The sequence below is a fragment of the Argentina silus genome, assembly GCF_951799395.1.
Source record: "Argentina silus genome assembly, chromosome: Y".
Classification (NCBI taxonomy): Eukaryota; Metazoa; Chordata; class Actinopteri; order Argentiniformes; family Argentinidae; genus Argentina; species Argentina silus.
In genome coordinates, this window is record NC_139654.1 from 20,036,089 (window position 1) to 20,055,540 (window position 19,452).

General features: G+C 42.8%; 1 protein-coding gene across 3 annotated transcripts in view; it reads left to right on the top strand.

Annotated features, from left to right (window-relative positions):
• Positions 1 to 1,299: 1,299 nt before the first annotated feature.
• The window catches only part of LOC310824280 (Golgi-specific brefeldin A-resistance guanine nucleotide exchange factor 1-like), a 136,926-nt gene continuing 118,773 nt past the window's right edge, over positions 1,300 to 19,452 (top strand). For all 3 annotated transcript variants that reach the window (XM_083697154.1, XM_083697156.1, XM_083697155.1), the window contains exons 1-3: positions 1,300 to 1,412; positions 10,849 to 10,952; positions 12,686 to 12,752. In XM_083697154.1, coding sequence (XP_083553280.1) covers positions 10,857 to 10,952; positions 12,686 to 12,752 — 163 coding nt within the window. In that variant the 5' untranslated portion in view covers positions 1,300 to 1,412; positions 10,849 to 10,856. The remainder of the gene's footprint in view (positions 1,413 to 10,848; positions 10,953 to 12,685; positions 12,753 to 19,452) is intronic.

Here is a 19,452-nt window from a genome sequence, read left to right on the forward strand (position 1 = left end):
CATACATGCATTTCATCAGCTTATAAACAGCAATAAATGTAATTCCTTTTTCAAACATGCAACCTGGTGAGCAATCTTGTGTAAATGAAACAGATAGCCTACAATAGTGGTTCAGATGTTTAATCATATGCCTACTATTCTGACAGATGTTCACAACAATTTGTACTAACGATAATCTCTTGATTGATGCCCCAAATGCCATGTGCAGTCAGCCTATGTACAGGTGACTGTATGACTGACATCAATAAAGAAATGTGACTTGTTATTTGCCTCAGTGGTGTTGGCGACACTTGCCTCAGTGGTGTTGGCGTATCTAACAAACAAAGGGCTAAGATTGTAAGTAAGGAATTGCTGCTGCATGTTTTAAACAAACAGAAAGCAATACTTTCAGGTTATGTTCTGAACATGGGCCACTGATATCATATAGAGAGATAAGGGCTTTGATAGGCATACAATTTGAATAAGTTATAGAAACACAAGATCTTTCCTCAACATTGTTTTCATGCTCTGGAAAAAGGCAATTTCATGTTGCTAACATTAGACAACATTTTTAGATAGGCCTAGGCCTACTCCATATCAAGTTGGCAAACACTTTCAATAGGCCTACCAAAAATGTTCTACATTATATTCCTAATATACTACACTGGGCCGACCTATCGGACCATATATGGACATCAACCTCAAACTGAAACTACAACCTTATTTAGGCCTATCACGGACATTCTGAATGCTTCTGGTTGAATACTGTCATAGTTCTAGCAATGACAGAGTATATATTTGATCAGGTTGCTGAGATTGCTGAGTACACTGAAGCCTTTTGCAACCCTGACCAAAATTCTTTCGTCATCGAAGAGACGATGATCAATGATCAATCAACCATGATTATTTGCTACTATAAGTCCCGCCCACTTGCGTTCCTTGATTTGAGCTTTGACCAACAGAAAAAGGGGAATATTGTAGATGAGTCAATAGAAGTCTATATCAGTTATGATAGATAAACTAAATCTTACAATATTTTAATGATGTTTGTGATAATAATTTGACAAGAATTCAATATTAATAGGTAATTGGCGAAGGTAGTGATTGGCTTAAAGAGCTGTCAATCAAAGCAAAGACGACAGCAAGATAGGTTGCACAGATACAGCTTTTCCACGTCAGTGTGTTTACTAAGTGCACATTGACAGCCGGTATATACGTTTCATTTGTCAATATTTTGAGCAATCTCGCTTTTGAATTTATAGTGCTGAGTTTTAATGTGTATCACTTACTGGAATGTCCATATTTTGTTGTTTTCCTGTATGTTGTAATTGAATTTTGGTCATAACTGTTGGCCAAAGCTAGCTTGATAGCAAACTAGCTGGCTAGCTATCAGTTGAAATTCAGGATTCCATCTTGGAATTACAACCATACAGGTAGGGTATCTATTTTTTTTCAGTAGCTACAGTTTTGTTCTAACTACAGATATGTGCTAGTTAAGTCGGTTATTGCTTTATAAATCCACTGCCACTTATTTTCATACTGACTCATGCTTCTGTTGTAAACGAGTAGCTACAGACAGACAGTAGCTACATGCGGCTAGCTGGCTAGCCCCATTTGTGACTAGACTTACTACTTTTCAGGGGTGGTAAAAGTACTCAAAAGTTATACTCGAGTAAAAGTATAGATACTTAATTAAAAAATGACTCCAGTAAAAGTAGAAAGTCCCCCATTCAAACACCACTTGAGTAAAAGTACAAAAGTATTACATTTAAAATGTAAGTACCAGAAGTAAAAAGTAAATATTCAAATTAATTGTAAATAGTCATGAATCAGCAGACCAATTGTTGTGGGAGTGATATGCAATGTTTTAATTGAATATGAATGACAATTGACAACAAACAGAGACAGATCTACAGTAAATCCCCCACCGGTTACTATTACTTAACCCACGACAGGTTACTATTTAAGGCTGTAAAAGCTTCAGCAGAAGCTGATTTTCAAAATTGCTGGAGTCCATCCTTGCTCTCCTAGGGCTAAATAGAAGCCCTGCAATACTAAACAGCCTTTCACACGCAGCTGAGGCAGGAAGAGGCGTGTTTAACTTGATGGACACCTTACAGACGGAGGGGAAGGTCTTCAGCAGACTGGTGTGGTCAGCACAGCATGCCAGATATCCCTCAAGTTCTTTTGAGGTTTCTTGTGCAGTTGTCTTGATGGACGAGAAGAAGTCGTCATCATCAGAAGCGATGGGGCTACCGAGGGGCGTCAAGGGCTCCATGTCCAGATTGATGTAGTCCAGTCCTGAAAAACAATGCATGTCCCATACACATGCAGAAATTTAACAGAATTGCATTCGTCAATGACAGCCAACGTACATATTTTTCATAGGTCTAATCTTTACTGTAAAGCTCATTTGGCAAATAGCCATGGTATCATTCTAGACAGTTAACTGAGACATAGCATAGGCCTAAACCTTCCACCTCAGGGATGCATGCAACACAAGCTGTATTTTCATAGAATGCATAGCCTACCCTGGTATATTATTTTATTTTGTTATTATTAAATACAAAAGAAGCAGGCTTTTCCTTACCCTTTTTGAGGATGGCTTCGTCTTTGGTCCACGACGTCTTGAATTTTGGCAGCAAGATGGCGGCTGCAATCAGTTCTGGGTCTTCCAAGATTTCGCTGAAGCGGTTCTTCAAACCTAGTTGAATGGCATCAACAAGTGGCTTGGAAAACTTTAAGGATGGCTTGATCCGATCCAGTTTTGTCTTCAGCTGAGTCAGAGTGGGAAGAAGCCATCCCATCTGTATGTTGGTTTCAGCCTGCAGAATATCGATAGCCTTGGCCACTGGACTCATGGTTGCTGAGTATTCTGCTAAGAAGGCCAATTCTGATGGATTGAGCCTGTGACACACAAAACGTTTCAATTCAGTCTGGGGTAGTCATAGTGAGAGAGTTGAATCCAATATTAGGTAGTAGCTTTAGAATGGAATACAATGTTCAGTTAGGGCTTTAGGATGTTTAGAGTGGGGCAGTTGTATTGGGTTGATTAGTGTGGGGTAGTTTCAGTGAGTGGGTGGGGTTACTGTACTGGGGTAGTTAAGTTTTAAGTAGTTATGAGTGGGGAAGTTGTAATGGGGGAATTAGTGAGTGTGTAGTAAAAAATATCAGTAAACAGTACTCACATTGGAATTTTGAATGATGCGCAGACATCTCGGATGGCTCCCTCTCCTTGTTCTTTGACGATCCTCACTATTCTCTCCACTGCGAAGAACATCGAGTTCCATCTAGTTGCATTGGGCCGTATTAGCTGAAGTTTGCATGCATCTTCGATGGTTTCTGCAGCAGTAGCGGATCGCGCAGTCTTGTTCCATAGTGCCTGGCACTTTGAAAATGATGATCTGGACACTTTTTTGTAGGTCTCATTTGAGTTTGCCTTTAAAGCATCTACTGTTGACACCAGATTAAGAAGGTGGCATGCTGCTTGGGTAGATGATACTCAATGCCATCGCCTTCATCAAGCACACTTGTCACTTCTTGGAAGTTAACTTCACCCTCTTCCTCCTCTTGAATCTCCTCCTCATCTTCCTCACCTGAGCAGCTTGCTTCTTCAGTGTCAGTCACATTGTTGTTTTCGTCTTGTTGGGCTCCATAGACGTGGAATGCTTTTATAAAATTAGACCCATTGTCAGTCGTTGTTCTAACGATCTTGTCACGAATCTGGTATTCTGCATGGATGTCATTTAATGCACCAGCTAAAACGTCAAACGTGTGAGAGCCTTTTAACTGCCTGCATGCAAGGGCTGCTGAGCGCCTGTCCAAACTGTCAGGATCAAGCCAGCGAGCTGTTACGCCAATGAAGCTGCGCCTCCTGGCGGTCCAGCAGTCTGTGGTGGTTGCGATGTATTCCACCTCCCTCATTGCCGCAATCACTTTCTTCTTCATAGTTTTGGTAGCTTCGGCTATACTTGACCGTAGAGTGGGACGTGACATGATGGTGGCATTGGGCTGGAGGTCCTGGATCAGGTCTTTGAATGCTTGTAGGTTCACCACACTGAATGGTTGAAGGCCTTCAATGACATACTTAATTACTGCTTTGTTTATGGTCACTTGTGAACACTCGCTTGCTAGACATATCCAGCTTGAGCTGCTTGGTAGCACTGCCAGGAGGTGTTTCGTGAAGCTTTCTCTTCTGTGAGCTGCTGTGACTCTGAGTCAATTTAGAGTAACTCTCTAACTCAGTGGTTCTCAACCGGTGGGGGGGTCTCCCGGGGGTGCGCGAGTAGGCTACAGGATGGGAGGGAAAAAAAGAAAAAAAATCACGGACTCACTGGCTATTAGTAGACCTACAAAGGAGATGCAACAGATTCCCCCCATGTCGAAATGCAAGTGGTTGGACTATTATAACACACAAACAAATCAACCACACAGTTTCATTTCAAATCTACCAATACAGGGGGTAGTATTTTGAGCCTGTGACGCGACGTCACGTAAGTGCTACTATATAAGCGTCGGCACACGCGTCGTAGCTCCATTCACTCTAGTCTAGTCTCTTGCCAAGTTCGCTTGTGCCAACTCTCGCTAGTCTATCTGTTATCAATCTCGATATCGATTTACTTAGGCCTATACTTCAAAACCCAAACAGTCTTTTTAAAGACTAACCCCACAAACAGTCTTTTTAAAGATTATCCCCATCTCAGCCCTAGCCAGTAATTTTTTAACTGCTAGATGTGCACTTAGCTAACTAGCTAGCAACCTTTTCACCGTGTTGCAACACAACTATACGACCCACGCGACTAAGACACACACACACACACACACACTCACCCACTCACTCACTCACTCACTCACAAAGGACTACAATTGTTAAGTCTTAAAAAAAATAAAGCATAAATTCATATCAGAGGTCTGGTGCCAATTCCCAATTATAGCAATAGCCTAGTAATGATAATAGGCCTACTGATGATGATGATAATAATAATAACAACAACAACAACAACAACAACAACAACAACAACAACAATAAAGCATGTAACCTCATATAATTATATAGCAATAGCCTAGTAATGATAATAGGCCTACCACTACTCATAATAATAATAATAATAATAATAATGCCTGCAAGCTCACATTAGAAGTCTGGTGCTACTGCCAATTATAACAATAGCCTAGTAATTATAATAGGCCTACCTACCGCTACTGATGATGATAATAATAATAGTGTGGGCCTAACAATAATAGCCTAGCCTAGGGCTATCTATCTATCTATCTATGCAAGGTGGTGTAGTGGGGGTGGCGCCGGGAAGGGGGGGGGGTGGCGCCGGGAGGAGGGGGGGCCCCAACTGCAATGAACCAGCTTTGGGGGGGCCCAGCTTGCAAAAGGTTGAGAACCCCTGCTCTAACTGATGGGGATGCTTTCTCTGCAAGAAAGAGAAATATAATTTATAATATTTATATATTATATATTTTCCTAAATATAAAACTGTTAAACATAATTTCTCAATAACAATCTTATACACGTGGCTTCCCTTACAAAAAATAGAACTGCAGTGAAAAAGTTTTTTCGTGTCCAAAACATTGCATAATACTAACCAATACTAATCAATCATTAGTATTACAACAACTACGGTAATATTTAAGTGCAGTTATACTGTAATCATTACAACTGCAGTTGAACTGCAGTATTTTTTTGTAAGGATTGCACTGCAAAAAATGAAATATTAACAAGTGAAAATATCTTGTATTTGGTACAATAAGTCCAATACTGAGTAGAATTATCTTGAATTATTCCACTGGCAGATAATTTTGCTTATTTCAAGTTTTTTTTCCTGATTTTGGTCAATTTAATCTTGTTTTAAGAAAACAAGATTAACATATTTATTTACAAAAATAAGCAAAATTATCTGCCAGTGGAATAAGATGATACAAGATAATTCTGCTCAATATTGGACTAATTGTACCAAATACAAGATATTTTCACTTGACTTGACCAGCAATTTGACATGGCGAGGAGGTCCAAGTGAGCAATGATAGCCAAGTTAGCTAACGTTTGCTCACTCTCAGTCCAAAATTATCCATCCCACCCTGACGATACCGCTAACGTTGCATTTAATTTCGTTAGCTAGCTACGTTATCATATTCATATCATATCATATCCGACCGACTGTTTCTTTATAACGTTACGTTATCGATAGCTAACGTTAACGTTGCCAGACTTAAGTGGAGTGGTGGTGGAGACGTGATTAACGTTAGCTTAGCTAGCTCTGTCGTTAGCTAACTTTAGCTAAATGAATGCACATAGTAACATTAAAGTTAGCTCACCTCAATATGTTTTCTCAAATTTGAGGGTGAATTTTTGAATGCCGAAATGTCGTTCACCCGTGGCAGGCAAAGAAGACATTTCAGCCGATAAGAATCTCCCTTGACTTCGGTGAATTCGAACATATCCTTAAGATATGGCCATGGGTGATCCCTGTCCGTTTCATAATTTCTGGCGGCAGTGAGAGCATCTTCACCTGCTGCTTCTGCCATCTTCTTCAGTAGCAATGATGATGACGTGCTGCTGAGCGAGCGGGCCGTATCGTGGCAAATTGAGTTTGCGTGCTTTCTTTTAAAAAGGAAACTTTTTTTCCATCGGATTGGAAATGTAACGAATACTTGGGAGGGGGCATGGGGAAATGTATCGGAGTAAAAAGTAAACATTTTCGTAAAAATTGTAGTGGAGTAAGAGTGAAAGTAGGAGCAAATAAAAAATACTCAAGTAAAGTACAGATCCCCGAAAAAAATACTTAAGTAATGTAACGAAGTATTTTTACTTCGTTACTTACCACCCCTGCTACTTTTACATGTGGATGTTGTAGAGCAGCGTTTCCCAACCGCTGTGCCGCGGCACACTAGTGTGCCGTGAGAGATCGTTGGGTGTGCCGTGAGAAATTATCCAATTTCACTTTTTTTTTTTTTTATTAACATTTATTAATTATTATCTGCAAATAAAATGCCATTGTCGAGTGTCTGTGCTGTAATATAGTGACTGGCAGAGTAATGTAATATTCGTCCGGGTGGCAGCAGGTAGCTAATTGCCTCGTTCCTTCTTAGAGACAAGAGAATTAGTGACGCATGCGACAGGTCGTGGTGACAGTGATGGAGAAGTTTTTAAAAAGGAAAAATGTAAACTCCGAACTGGGCTCTGGACAAGATTCTGACCCAGGTGAAGGCCCTAGTATGAGTGGTGGTAAAAAGAAAGCAAAGACGGTGAGCTCGAGGCAATACAGCGAAAGCTATCTTCCAACAGCGCCATGGTGCCAAGCAAGCTTAAACGCCATCTCCAAACGAAACACCCGTCGCTTCAAAACAAGCCGATGGACTATTTTGTTCGCCTGCGTGAAAACACAGAGAAACAGGCAACTTTTATGAGAAAAACCACAAAGGTAAATGAGAAAGCCCTCAAAGCTAGTTACCTACTTGCTGAACTCGTAGCTAAATCAAAAAAGTCCCACTCTGTGGCAGAGACATTAATACTACCTGCCTGCAAAGCCATTGTCAACGAGATGCTCGGCCCTGACGCGGTTAAAGACATAGCTAATGTCCCGCTCTCAGATAACACAATTGCCAGGCGTATTGATGACATGTCTACAGACATCGAAAGTCATGTTTTGGGAAAGATACGCATCAGTAGGAAATTTGCGTTGCAACTTGATGAGTCTACGGATATTAGTGGACATTCTCAGCTCTTGGCCAATGTGCGTTTTGTGGATGGAGATGCCATTAGAGAAAACTTCCTATTTTGCAAGGCACTGCCAGAAAAAACTACAGGAGAGGAAATGTATATAATATTGTAATTATATATACTGTATCAGGCTACAGAGTGTCATTTTGTAACATTTTTGGTTGGTGGTGTGCTGCAAGATTCTTCCAATGTAAAAAATGTGCCGTGGCTCAAAAAAGGTTGAAAAACACTGTTGTAGAGGTCCAAATCACAGATTGGTGGACACAGCGGATGCGGTGACTTTGCTTCACAGGTAGCAGACGGCCGAACCACGACTTACAAAGCGAATTTGAAGACATTTCTACGAGTAAAATCGCCTCGCATTAGCGTCTGCTCATTTTGTTTTTAGATAAGGGTACAGTAAACAGGAAAGAATGACCTTGTCTCAGGCATTTCCCGATTTCAGTCGCCGTTTAGCTGTCTGCTACCGTTGAAGCAAAATCACCGCATCCCCTGTGCCGACCAATCTGTGACTAGACTTCTACAACATCCAAATGTACAAAATATTAAGTGTATTCACAAACGGGGCAAAATGACAACTAACTCGTTTTACAAGCATATCGGCATTTATTCAGCTGTTACTGCTAGCCATTGAATGTATTATTAGCTATCTATCTCGTTAAAGTAGCTATCGCAATATGTTTGACAGTTGATGCTAGCTGTTGCTGTTGTTGGGCATAATATGCCATAGCGAGCTGCTTGCTAGGTAGCCAGCATCATCATCATTTGTAAGCTGACAAACCATCATAGCCTAGACTTGTATGGCGCTGTCTAGACCTACAACACTCAGTGGCGTGGCTGACCTTGCTGTCGTAAGCTAGCCAAAAATTGCTGTTACTTAAGCTTTTTAAAAAAAAATTATATGATACTTGAGGGGTGAGCTGTCACTGTGTGCAGGCATTGGGTCACAGCTCATAGGTGAGTTCACCTCAGGTCAACTAAAAACCTAATAACAACATCCCAAATATACATCATCTCTGGTAGAGCTATGCATGTTGACTACGTACTGTACAGTCAGACAAGGAGGCGGAAGTGCAGGGTACTCCATATTAGTTACTTTTCCCTGTACATTTTCATCTCTGTTTCTTCCTAATGTGTTCCTTAATGTATAATATTTGGTCATTTTTAATAAATTTAAGTAATCATTAGTATTGAAGTAATCATTTAAAATGAATAGGCCTACTTTTCTCTTGTCCTGTTTGCACTTTGTCAACTTAGCCAAATCATACTACAAGTGGTCAGCCCAAGTAGTCTAGTTACATTTTCAATTCACAACCGTCTACTTTTTTTTTAATGATGTGATTCTGGTCTATGCACCATTTAGTTTAGAGTGCAGTGGTTCTCATCTTTCAATTCAGAACTTAAGCCACTGAATTCAGTCAGTAGGTGTGAGGCACAGATTTGAATTCAGGCGGTTGGTGTGAGACCTTGGAAAGCCACAGGATGTCTTGGGTAGAGCCTGTCCGATACCGATGTATGGGAGGCAAAATTCACATAACCGATATCTTTTATTTAGTGAATTCCTGAAAACCAGTTTGAGATGATGTGAGCTTTGTGACATGGTGCGTTATCCTGCTGGAAGTAGCCATCAGAAGATGGGTACATTGTGGTCATAAAGGGATGGACATGGTCAGCAACAATACTCAGGTAGGCTGTGGCCTTTAAACAATGCTCAATTGGTACTAAGGGGCCCAAAGTGTGCCAAGAAAATATCCCCCACCCCATTACACCACCACCACCAGCCTGAACCGTTGATACAAGGCAGGATGGATCCATGCTTTCATGTTGTTTACGCCAAATTCTGACCCTACCATCTGAATGTCGCAGCAGAAATCGAGACTCATCAGACCAGGCAACGTTTTTCCAATCTTCTATTGTCCAATTTTGGTGAGCCCGTGCGAATTGTAGCCTCAGTTTCCTGTTCTTAGCTGACAGGAGTGGCACCTGGTGTGATCTTCTGCTGCTGTAGCCCATCTGCTTCAAGGTTTGATGTGTTGTGCGTTCAGAGATGGTCTTCTGCATACCTTGGTTGTAACGAGTGGTTATTTGAGTTACTGTTGCCTTTCTATCATGTCGAACCAGTCTGGCCATTCTCCTCTGACCTCTGGCATCAATAAGGTATTTTCGCCCAGAGAACTGCCGCTCACTGGATATTTTCTCTTTTTCGGACCATTCTCTGTAAACCCTAGAAATGGTTGTGCGTGAAAATCCCAGTAGATCAGCAGTTTCTGAAATACTCAGACCAGCCCGTCTGGCACCAACAACCATGTCACGTTCAAAGTCACTTAAATCACCTTTCTTCCCCATTCTGATGCTCGGTTTGAACTTCAGCAGGCCGTCTTGACCATGTCTACATGCCTAAATGCATTAAGTTGCTGCTATGTGATTGGCTGATTAGATATTTGCGTTACCGAGCAGTTGAACAGGTGTACCTAATAAAGTGGCCGGTGAGTGTCTATCTCAATAACCTGAAATGATCTCTCATTCATAAATAGAGCAACATTTATTCATTTTATGTGCACAGTTACAATGCCAAATGAGTCACATTGTTCAGTGCACTGCATATTGATATAATTGTTCAATCTAACTTGTTATGACAGTTTGATCATCCACTGAATTATTTGTTATATTTCATTTACAAAAGCATACAAAAATGCACTGTGAAAAGCATTTTAAAAACATAGCGTTACAATACCCCCTCCACTTTCTGGTAGCTAACCACTGTAATTTCCAGTTATGGTTTATTCCAGCCCTTTGAATCTGCTTATGACGGTTTTGAACAAAATTCTGCTTCACTGTGGCGTCCCCCTCTTAAGTCTCAATAGTTTTTCTGCAAGATGTTATCTTGCCCTACAGAGCCTTTCTCTGGCCTGCTAAAAGGTTCATTCAGCCATTTTGATGTACTGTACATGTTTAAACTACTACAACTACCAGAGATAAAGCAGAGGTTATGCTGAGGTGCCTTTGGGATAAAATATCAGCTCAGACAGCAATGACTGGCTGGTCTTTGACTCAAGTTATTTAACATGAAACATTTCATTTTCCTCGCTTAGAGTAAGTAGGCTCACTATGACAAATTGTGATATGTTTTTTCCTTTTAGATATCAGAATGGTGGACAAGAATGTATACGTTGTCCAAGGGGAGATATGTACTGTTGTGGGTGCCATCAAGAGGAATTCAAGGTGGAATACGCACGCGCCTTTGGTAAGTTGAGCCACCTTTTTGTTAAAGAGAAATTGAGTAATACATATCATGGCCAGTCATGGCCAAAAATATTGGCACCCCTGCACTTCTTTCAGATAATGCACCACTTCTCCCAGAAAATTGTTGCAATTACAAATGCTTTGGTATTCACATGTTTTTTTTGTTTATTTTGTTTGCATTAGAACAACAGAAAAAAGCCACATCTGATATCATTCCACATAGAACTCAAAAAATTGACCGGACAAAATGATTGGCACCTTTTCAAAATTGTAAGAAATAATTGGATTTCGAGCATGTGATACTCCTTTATTTTGTATTTAAACTCACCTGTGGCAAGTAACAGGGGCTGGCAATATGGAAATCACAGTTGCAACCAGTTTAAATGGAGAAAAGTTGACTCAACCTTTGTGTTGTGTGTCTGTGTGTACCACACTGAGCAATGAGAAAAGAAAGAAGAGCAAAGAATTGTCAGAGGTTTTGTGGAAAAGCATGGACAATCTCAAGGCTACAAATCCATCTCCAGAGATCTTAATGTTCCTGTGTCCACTGTGCGCAACGTCATCAAGAAGTTCACAGCCCATGGCACTGTAGCTAACCTCCCTGGACCTGGACGGAAGAGAAAAATTGATGAAAGATTGCAACGAAGGATTGTTCGAATGGTGGATAAAGAACCTCGATCAACTTCCAAACAAATTCAAGCTGACCTGCAGACACAGGGTACAACAGTGTCAGCTCGCATTATCCGTCGCCATCTGAATGAAATGGGACGCTATGGTAGGAGACCCAGGAGGACCCCACTGCTGACACAAAGACATAAAAAAGCCAGACTGGAGTTTGCTAAAACTTACCTGAAGAAGCCAAAATCCTTCTGGGAGAACGTCCTGTGGACAGATGAGACCAAAATAGAGCTTTTTGGTAAAGCACATCATTGTACCGTTTACAGAAAATGAAATGAGGCCTTCAAAGAAAAGAACACGGTCCCTACGGTCAAACATGGTGGAGGTTCACAGATGTTTTGGGGTTGCTTTGCTGCTTCTGGCACCGGATGCCTTGACTGTGTGCATGGCATCATGAAATCTGAAGACTACAGTATCAGAAAGCTGGGTCTCTGTCAGAGGTCATGGGTCTTCCAGCAGGACAATGACCCAAAGCATACTTCAAAAAGCACCCAGAAATGGTCTAGGACAAAGTGCTGGAGAGTTCTGAAGTGGCCAGCAATGAGTCCAGATCTAAATCTCATAGAAAACCTGTGGAGAGATCTCAAAACAGCAGTTGGGAGAGGAAGAGTGGTCCAAAATTCCAGTAGAGAGGTGTAAGAAACTCATTCATGGTTACAGGAAGCGATTGATTTCAGTTATTTTTTCCAAAGGGTGTGCTACCAAATATTAAGTTGAGGGTGTCAATAATTTTGTCCAGTCCATTTTTGGAGTTCTGTGTGATTTGGCTTTTTTTCTCTGTTTTTTTGTGTTGTTCTAATGCAAACAAAATAAATAAACATGTGAATACCAAAGCATTTGTAATTGCAACAATTTTTTGGGAGAAGTGGTGCATTATCTGAAAGAAGTGCAGGGGTCCCAATATTTTTGGCCATGACTGTACTCTATTGAGAGAATTTTGATTGGGATGGATATGTGAGGCAATTCAATTCTAACTGCGGATAACTGTAATGTATTATCTGTGATGCATGTTTTTTTATTTTTTATATATATTTTTTCCTTCTAATCTTTGTAAAGGATGAAGAACAAGACCCATTGCTCAACAGCTTCAACCACCTGAAGGCGATACTCAACAATATAAAAGGTTGGCCTATCAACAATATAAAAAAAAGTGTCCATCCCATCCCTGTGTTAAATACAGCACATGTAGATTTTGTGTCTGTCGAACTACCAACCATTAAATTTGTTTTACACTCATTTGGGCGACTGTCACTCGACACAAGTCGCAACATTCTATTGTCGTGTGACATTAATTTTGGTTGTTGCTGTATAAATACAAAACGACAGCTCTGCGACTTGGTGTATTGCGCAATATCTGATTTACAAGCTTTTAAGCTTGTTAGTTGGTATGAGACGATTTAGTTGTGAAGGAACAAAAAGGAACTATTTTTGTCTCCATCTTTGTCTGGTTGTAAAATGTCTGGGGCGGGCTTGCTTTAGGCCAGGTCTGAGTTTCAGTTGTTTCCTGCCCACGATGTCATATTTGCCTCAATTCAGGGGATGTTTTTCTTACTCACTAAACTGCAAGGCAACTTCTTCTTTAGTTCTTTTAATGAAGACACACCTGTGAGGAAACATCATTGTTAAGAGTCAGCTAGAGGATGTGAAGGGTGTGAAAGATATGTGAACTGTATGTGCGACTTTATTCCGATCTATGCTATACCTACTGAATTAATAGTCTTGGTCATGGGTTGGAAGTTTTTATGACGACAGGGTCTGATCACCCTTAATTACCCTGTCTGTAGCATCACTCCACATTTTCTTTCCCCTTGCTGTTGGCTAAATGCACACAATTTCGACATGGGGTGCTGTGTTGCGTTAACATCGTTTATAAGCTTCAAAAATCTGAATACAGCCTGTATTCAACAGTGAAAAAAGCCCATCTCTAGGAATTTGGGGTTAACAATGAATGTCCACCCCACTCCCATCGTCCCCCTCAATCACCAGGCATCAGCAGTGATTGATTGGAGTGCCTGTGTGAGCCCTGTGGCCCCCCTCCCCCCCCCAACGGACCCCAAACAGCAGTAGCAGCCTGTGGAGAGAATACAGGGAGGCGCTGCGGCCACGGTCTCAATCCCCCTCCAGGCGTGCTCCAGGGAATGCCACTGCGTCTTTTAGGTAGACAGGCACGGCTGCGCCTGGGGGGAATCCGCCACGCTTTTTAACTCTGCCTTTGTGTTCAAGGTAACTGAATGACATTTCATCGTACATTTTGATTTTTCGTTTCTCTTTTTTGTAAAACTTGGGTGGTTCATTTAGAGTTTAGCAAACCCACAGGCAAATCTTAGGGGGAGGGGGGGGTTGGACTGAGCTCACACTGCCTCCCTGACCCCCAATCTCGTGTGCACTTGGCTTTCTGACACACTGTCTTGATGAAATAACAAGGCCAAAGCCTGAAGCTGTGCAAGACTGAAAGATTGAACAATGTGTGTTTTTGTTTTCGCAGCAACACACATCTTTCCAGTCTGTCCTTACTTAGAGTATACTATTCTTTATTCAGCTGTAATCTTTAGATTATGGTATTCCAATTCAAATATCCCGGACTCTTATGTTAATTGATTATTGTTATAATCAGAAACAATTTGGCCTGCTTTTGTGCCTCGTGGGGTTGCATCTGTGAGATTGGATTGCCAGTGCTGTCCACTAGTCAATGAACATCTGTGTAAGTGGACCAGTATATCAGTGATGACCGGGCTAGCCATGTGGACACGGGTCTGCTGCACTGGAATTACAAACAAGGAACTAATAGTGACAAATTGGCGTAGTAACATATTTGGTGTTAGAATACATTTGGGATTGAGTGAGTGTTCTTCAGTCTGAGTAAGTCAGTTTAATCTTGTCTCTAATCAGAGTGCTATTAAGAGTTGTTTGTTTGGCTATCCTGCCTCAAGTAGTTTCTATTGGAAGCCATCTGTTTGAAGTCAATTAGCAGTGAAGTGCTGTCAATCTCCAGTGGGAGGGCCTAAACACTATCCTGCCAGGTATTTAACTCCTGCTCATCTTGGACCAAGACTAATACATTTGGGATTGAGTGAGTGGTGAAACCTGTCTGGTCGTTAACTGATCGTCAGGTGGGAGGGGCTGCTACCCTGCTAGTCATCAGCAATCAGAATCTGCATTTATGTTGTGACGATCGCAGAGCGACAGCCTCCTGACACAGACAGGAGTCTATCTGTGGAGTCCATCGAGGAAGGCCTGAGAGGAAGGCCATACTACTAAGTATTTTAATTCTATTTTGATAATTTCATTACCATGAGTGTATTGAGCCTACCAATATCCTACATTTCCCACTAACCCTCTCCCTCTATACCGGCAAAAAATCACAATGTGCTTTCTCCCCATTCCTGTTATTTCCTCCATCAGGAGGACACATCGACGCTACACCTCCACTCGCAACCCTTCCAATCTAATCTACCCACCATGCTCAACTGACCACGACCTCACTGTCACGGGAGGACTTTGGAACTGCCAGTCAGCGGTCCGGAAAGCAGAGGCTATCTCAGCCTATGCCTGCTTCATGTCTCTCCACTTCCTTGCTCTCACAGAGACATGGATTACACCAGAAAACACAGCTACCCCGGCAGCCCTCTCTGATGCCTACTCCTTTTCTCATTCCCCTAGACTCTCTGGTCGAGGAGGAGAGGAACAAGACTTCTCATCTCGCCTAAGTGGTCACATAATGTCCTTCCCCTGTCACACCTGTCCATATCCTCCTTTGAATTCCATGCTGTTTCTGTCACCTCCTCTGTCAAACTTCACATTGTTGTTATCTATCGTCCTCCAGGTCAACTTGGTGACTTCTTGGAAGAGATGGATGTCCTTCTCAGCTTCTTCCCTGAGGACGGCACACCGCTCACACTACTGGGTGACTTCAACATGCAGTCGGAGAAGCTTCACTCGTCTGGAGCGCTTGACCTTCTATCCTCCTTCGGCCTTACCCTGTCCCACTCTCGACCTTGTCTTCACAAGATCCTCCCATACGTCAAACCTCACTGTTACCCCTCTTCCGGTTTCTGACCATCATTTCGTATCCTTCTCCCTCCCTCTCAAATGCTCACCCTCCCAACCAGTCTCTACCCACACTGTGTCCTCTCGTCGCGGCCTGCGCACCCTCTCACTCGCCACTCTTTCTTCCTCTGTCTTATCCGCCCTACATTCTGTTGAATCCTTCTCTCTTCTATCCACTGATGCAGCTTCCTCCACCCTCCTGTCCTCTCTTTCCTCATCCTTCGACTCTCTCTGTCCACAGATCTCAAGGCCGGCACCATCCACTCCACGCGCTCCCTGGCTGTCTGAAACCCTGCAAGCTTGTAGAATAGGGCTCCGGGCAGCTAAGAGGAATTGGAGAAAATCTGGCCTTCCTGATGATCTAGACCCTTCTCTCTCTCTCTCCTCCTCAACTACACCTCATCTGCATCAGCTGCTAAAGCCTAATACTACCATTCCAAAATTCAATCCTCTGTATCTGACCCAAGGAAACTGTTCTCCACATTTTCCTCACTCCTCAACCACCCTCCTCCCTGTCTGCCGATGACTTTGTCACCTACTTTGAAAAGAAGGTTGATGACATTAGCAGCTCCTTCCCTTTACCTCTCACCAACAATGCTACCTCTCCTCCCAAACCCACTGTGCAACACCCAGTCTCTGGTTTTATCAGATTTCTCCCCCCTCTCCCCTGATGATGTTCTAAAGCTGGTCACATCCAAGCGGGCAACCACCTGCCCCCTCGATCCTATCCCCTCCCCCTTTCTCCAATCCATCTCCTAAGACCTCCTTCCGTTCCTTACCACCTTAATCAATTCCTCTCAATCCACAGGATCTGTCCCAGCTGCCTTCAAGACAGCCAGAGTCAAGCCTCTTCTCAAGAAACCAACTCTTGACCCGTCTGATGTCCATAACTGCAGACCGGTATCCCTTCTCTCCTTATCTAAAACCCTTGAACGTGCTGTCTCTAACCAACTGTCTAACTACCTCCTTCAAAACAACTTCCTTGACCCTCACCAATCTGGCTTTAAAGCTGGGCACTCTACTGAAACTGCTCTCCTCGCTGTCACGGAGGCTCTCCACTCTGCTCAAGCTTCCTCCCTCTCCTCCTCTCCTCATTCTTCTGGACCTGTCTGCTGCATTTGACACAGTAAACCACCCAATCCTTCTCTCCACCCTCTCAGAATTGGGCATCTCTGGCTCTGCACTCTCCTGGTTTGCATCCTAATTGGCCGGTCGCTCCTACCAGGTGACATGGAGAGGATCGCTGTCCTCTCCACGACCCCTCACCACTGGGGTCCCCCAGGGCTCTGTCCTGGGGCCTTTACTGTTCTGCCTCGATACCAAATCTCTCGGCTCTAATTTCTTCACATGGTTTCTCCTACCACACCTACGCTGATGACACTCAACTTTTTCTCTCTTTCCCCCCTTCTGTTACAGGTGGCAACCAGATCTCGGCATGTCTTGCTGACATTGTCAGCCCACCACCTCAAGCTCAACCTTGACAAGACTGAGCTGCTCTTCCTCCCAGGGAAAGCCTGCCCTCTCCAAGACTTCTCCATCACAGTAGAGAACTCTACTGTGACCTCCTCCCATACAGCCAAGAACCTTGGGGTGATCCCTGACAATCGCTTATCCTGTGTGGCGAACATCACAGCGACAGCATGCTCCTGTAGATTCTTCCTCTACAACATCAGAAGGATACGTCCATTCCTCACCAGAGAAGCAGCACAACGTTTGGTCCAAACACTTATCTCTCGCCTTGACTACTGCAACGCACTCTTGGCCGGACTCCCCGCCTCCTCCATCAGGCCTCTGCAGCTCATCCAGAACGCTGCTGCTCGTCTGGTGTTCAATCTCCCCAAATTCTCCCATGTCACGCCCCTCCTCCGCACCCTCCACTGGCTCCCGCTAGCAGCTCGCATCAAATTCAAGACCCTGGTGCTTGCCTACCGGGCGACAAAGCGATTTATACATAATCCTCCTATTTCAGGGCACCAAAAGTATTGGAAAATTGGCTTGACAGGTGTTTCTGGTTAGTTAGGTGTGTTCCGTCACATCATTTGTGCAGGCATAAGAGAGCTGTATTGATTCTAGGCTTTGCATTTGCAGTCTGCTATTGCCTTCTGTCAACATGAGGACCAAAGAGACAATGAAAGTGAAGGATGCCATTATGAGGCTGAAATCAGAAAAATCAATCAGAAACATAGCCAAAACCTTAGACTTACCAAAATCAACAATTAAATAAGAAAGAAAACACTGGTGAACTCAGCAATCGCAAGCGGGCTGGTAGGCCAAGGAAGACTTTTACAGTGGAAGACCAAAGAATGCTCACTATAATTAAGAGGGCAGGGGAGGTGGAGGGGTGAGGAGAGTAAGGGGGATATGCAAGGGGTGCTGGGGCAGGCAAGCAGGGTAAGGGGGATACTTTTATTTAACCTTTTGTAGCAGGCTCAAGGGTGTGCGGTTTCCATGCCACCAAGTTGGATAACAAAACGCACACACAAAGTACAATTCAAATGCAATTAGGAATTTTATTAGGGGTTATTTACATCGGGGGGGGAATTCAGCTATCCATTCAATAGTCCACAATCCTTACTCTGAGTCCTTTTGTCTGTTAGCCAGGGGTATTCCAAAAGAGGGTCTTCAGCCAAAACAGTTCGATACACAGGGGGGTAATGATACAGATACTTCTCTCTTGTTTGGGCAGCCCGCTCCCTCCTTCATGTGGTCCTCTGTGGCTCACTTGGTAGAGCATGGCGCTAACCACGCTGAGGTTGTGGGTTTGGTTACCGCGAGGACCATATACTGAAAAATCTATACACTCACTGCAATGTAAGTTGCTTTGGATAAAAGTGTCAGCTAAATGGCATATATTATAAATGGTGTATATATCCCCAAGCCCTGGTGCCTTGTTGGGTCAGGAAGTCCATATAAGGCTCGGGGGTGGAGCCAGCGGCCTGCATGTTACCTCCCTTCAATTCACTCGCTGCTGTCTGCCACACTTTATTTTAGCAGGGAGTCCCATTGAGACTGAAGAATTGGAAATAAAACACTGAAGAATAGAGCAAAATTGAGTCATACGTTTATTCCCAATAATTACTTCTAACGGTTATGAACATTATTAATCAAATTCAAGTGGTCACATGACCAATCAACACAAGTTAACATTACGTTATATCTGACACCAAAAGATATTTCATGGTTAATAATAACTGACAATGCTTTGCTCATCCCTGTTTGACAGACAATCGATCATATCGGATCCTAGATTCATTAAGAATCCCCAAAATGCTATTTTACCATGCCCACAAGTTAAGATAAATCGGCTTGCGAGGAGTTTACACTCAGGCCAATATCTGAAGCTGATGAAAGTCTCTTTAACGATGCATGTGAACATTGGACACCTGGTCACGATTATGTCGTGCTGTATTAACAGAACCTTTATCTAGCGCACAACATCACATTAATGTGCACAGAAAGAATGAGAATAGAGTATCAACAAAATAACCAATTTAACAGTTTCAAAGCAACATATGACTGAAAGTTTTAACCATACGTTAACCTGTGTCAAGGACAACACAGAAAACCGTTGCCATGGGCCTAACCCGAGGAACTCAAAGAACATCTTGCTGTCCTTCTCCTTAAGTATCATTCCCAACAAAGGAGAAGGTGTGAGACACATTACAATCGCAAAGATATTGACAAATGGCGAGGGTGCGATTTCTTCAGGATATCCGCCAGGCATGCTCATTCAACTGTAGATAGGTATACACATTTAGATCAAGGCCTCTTTTACA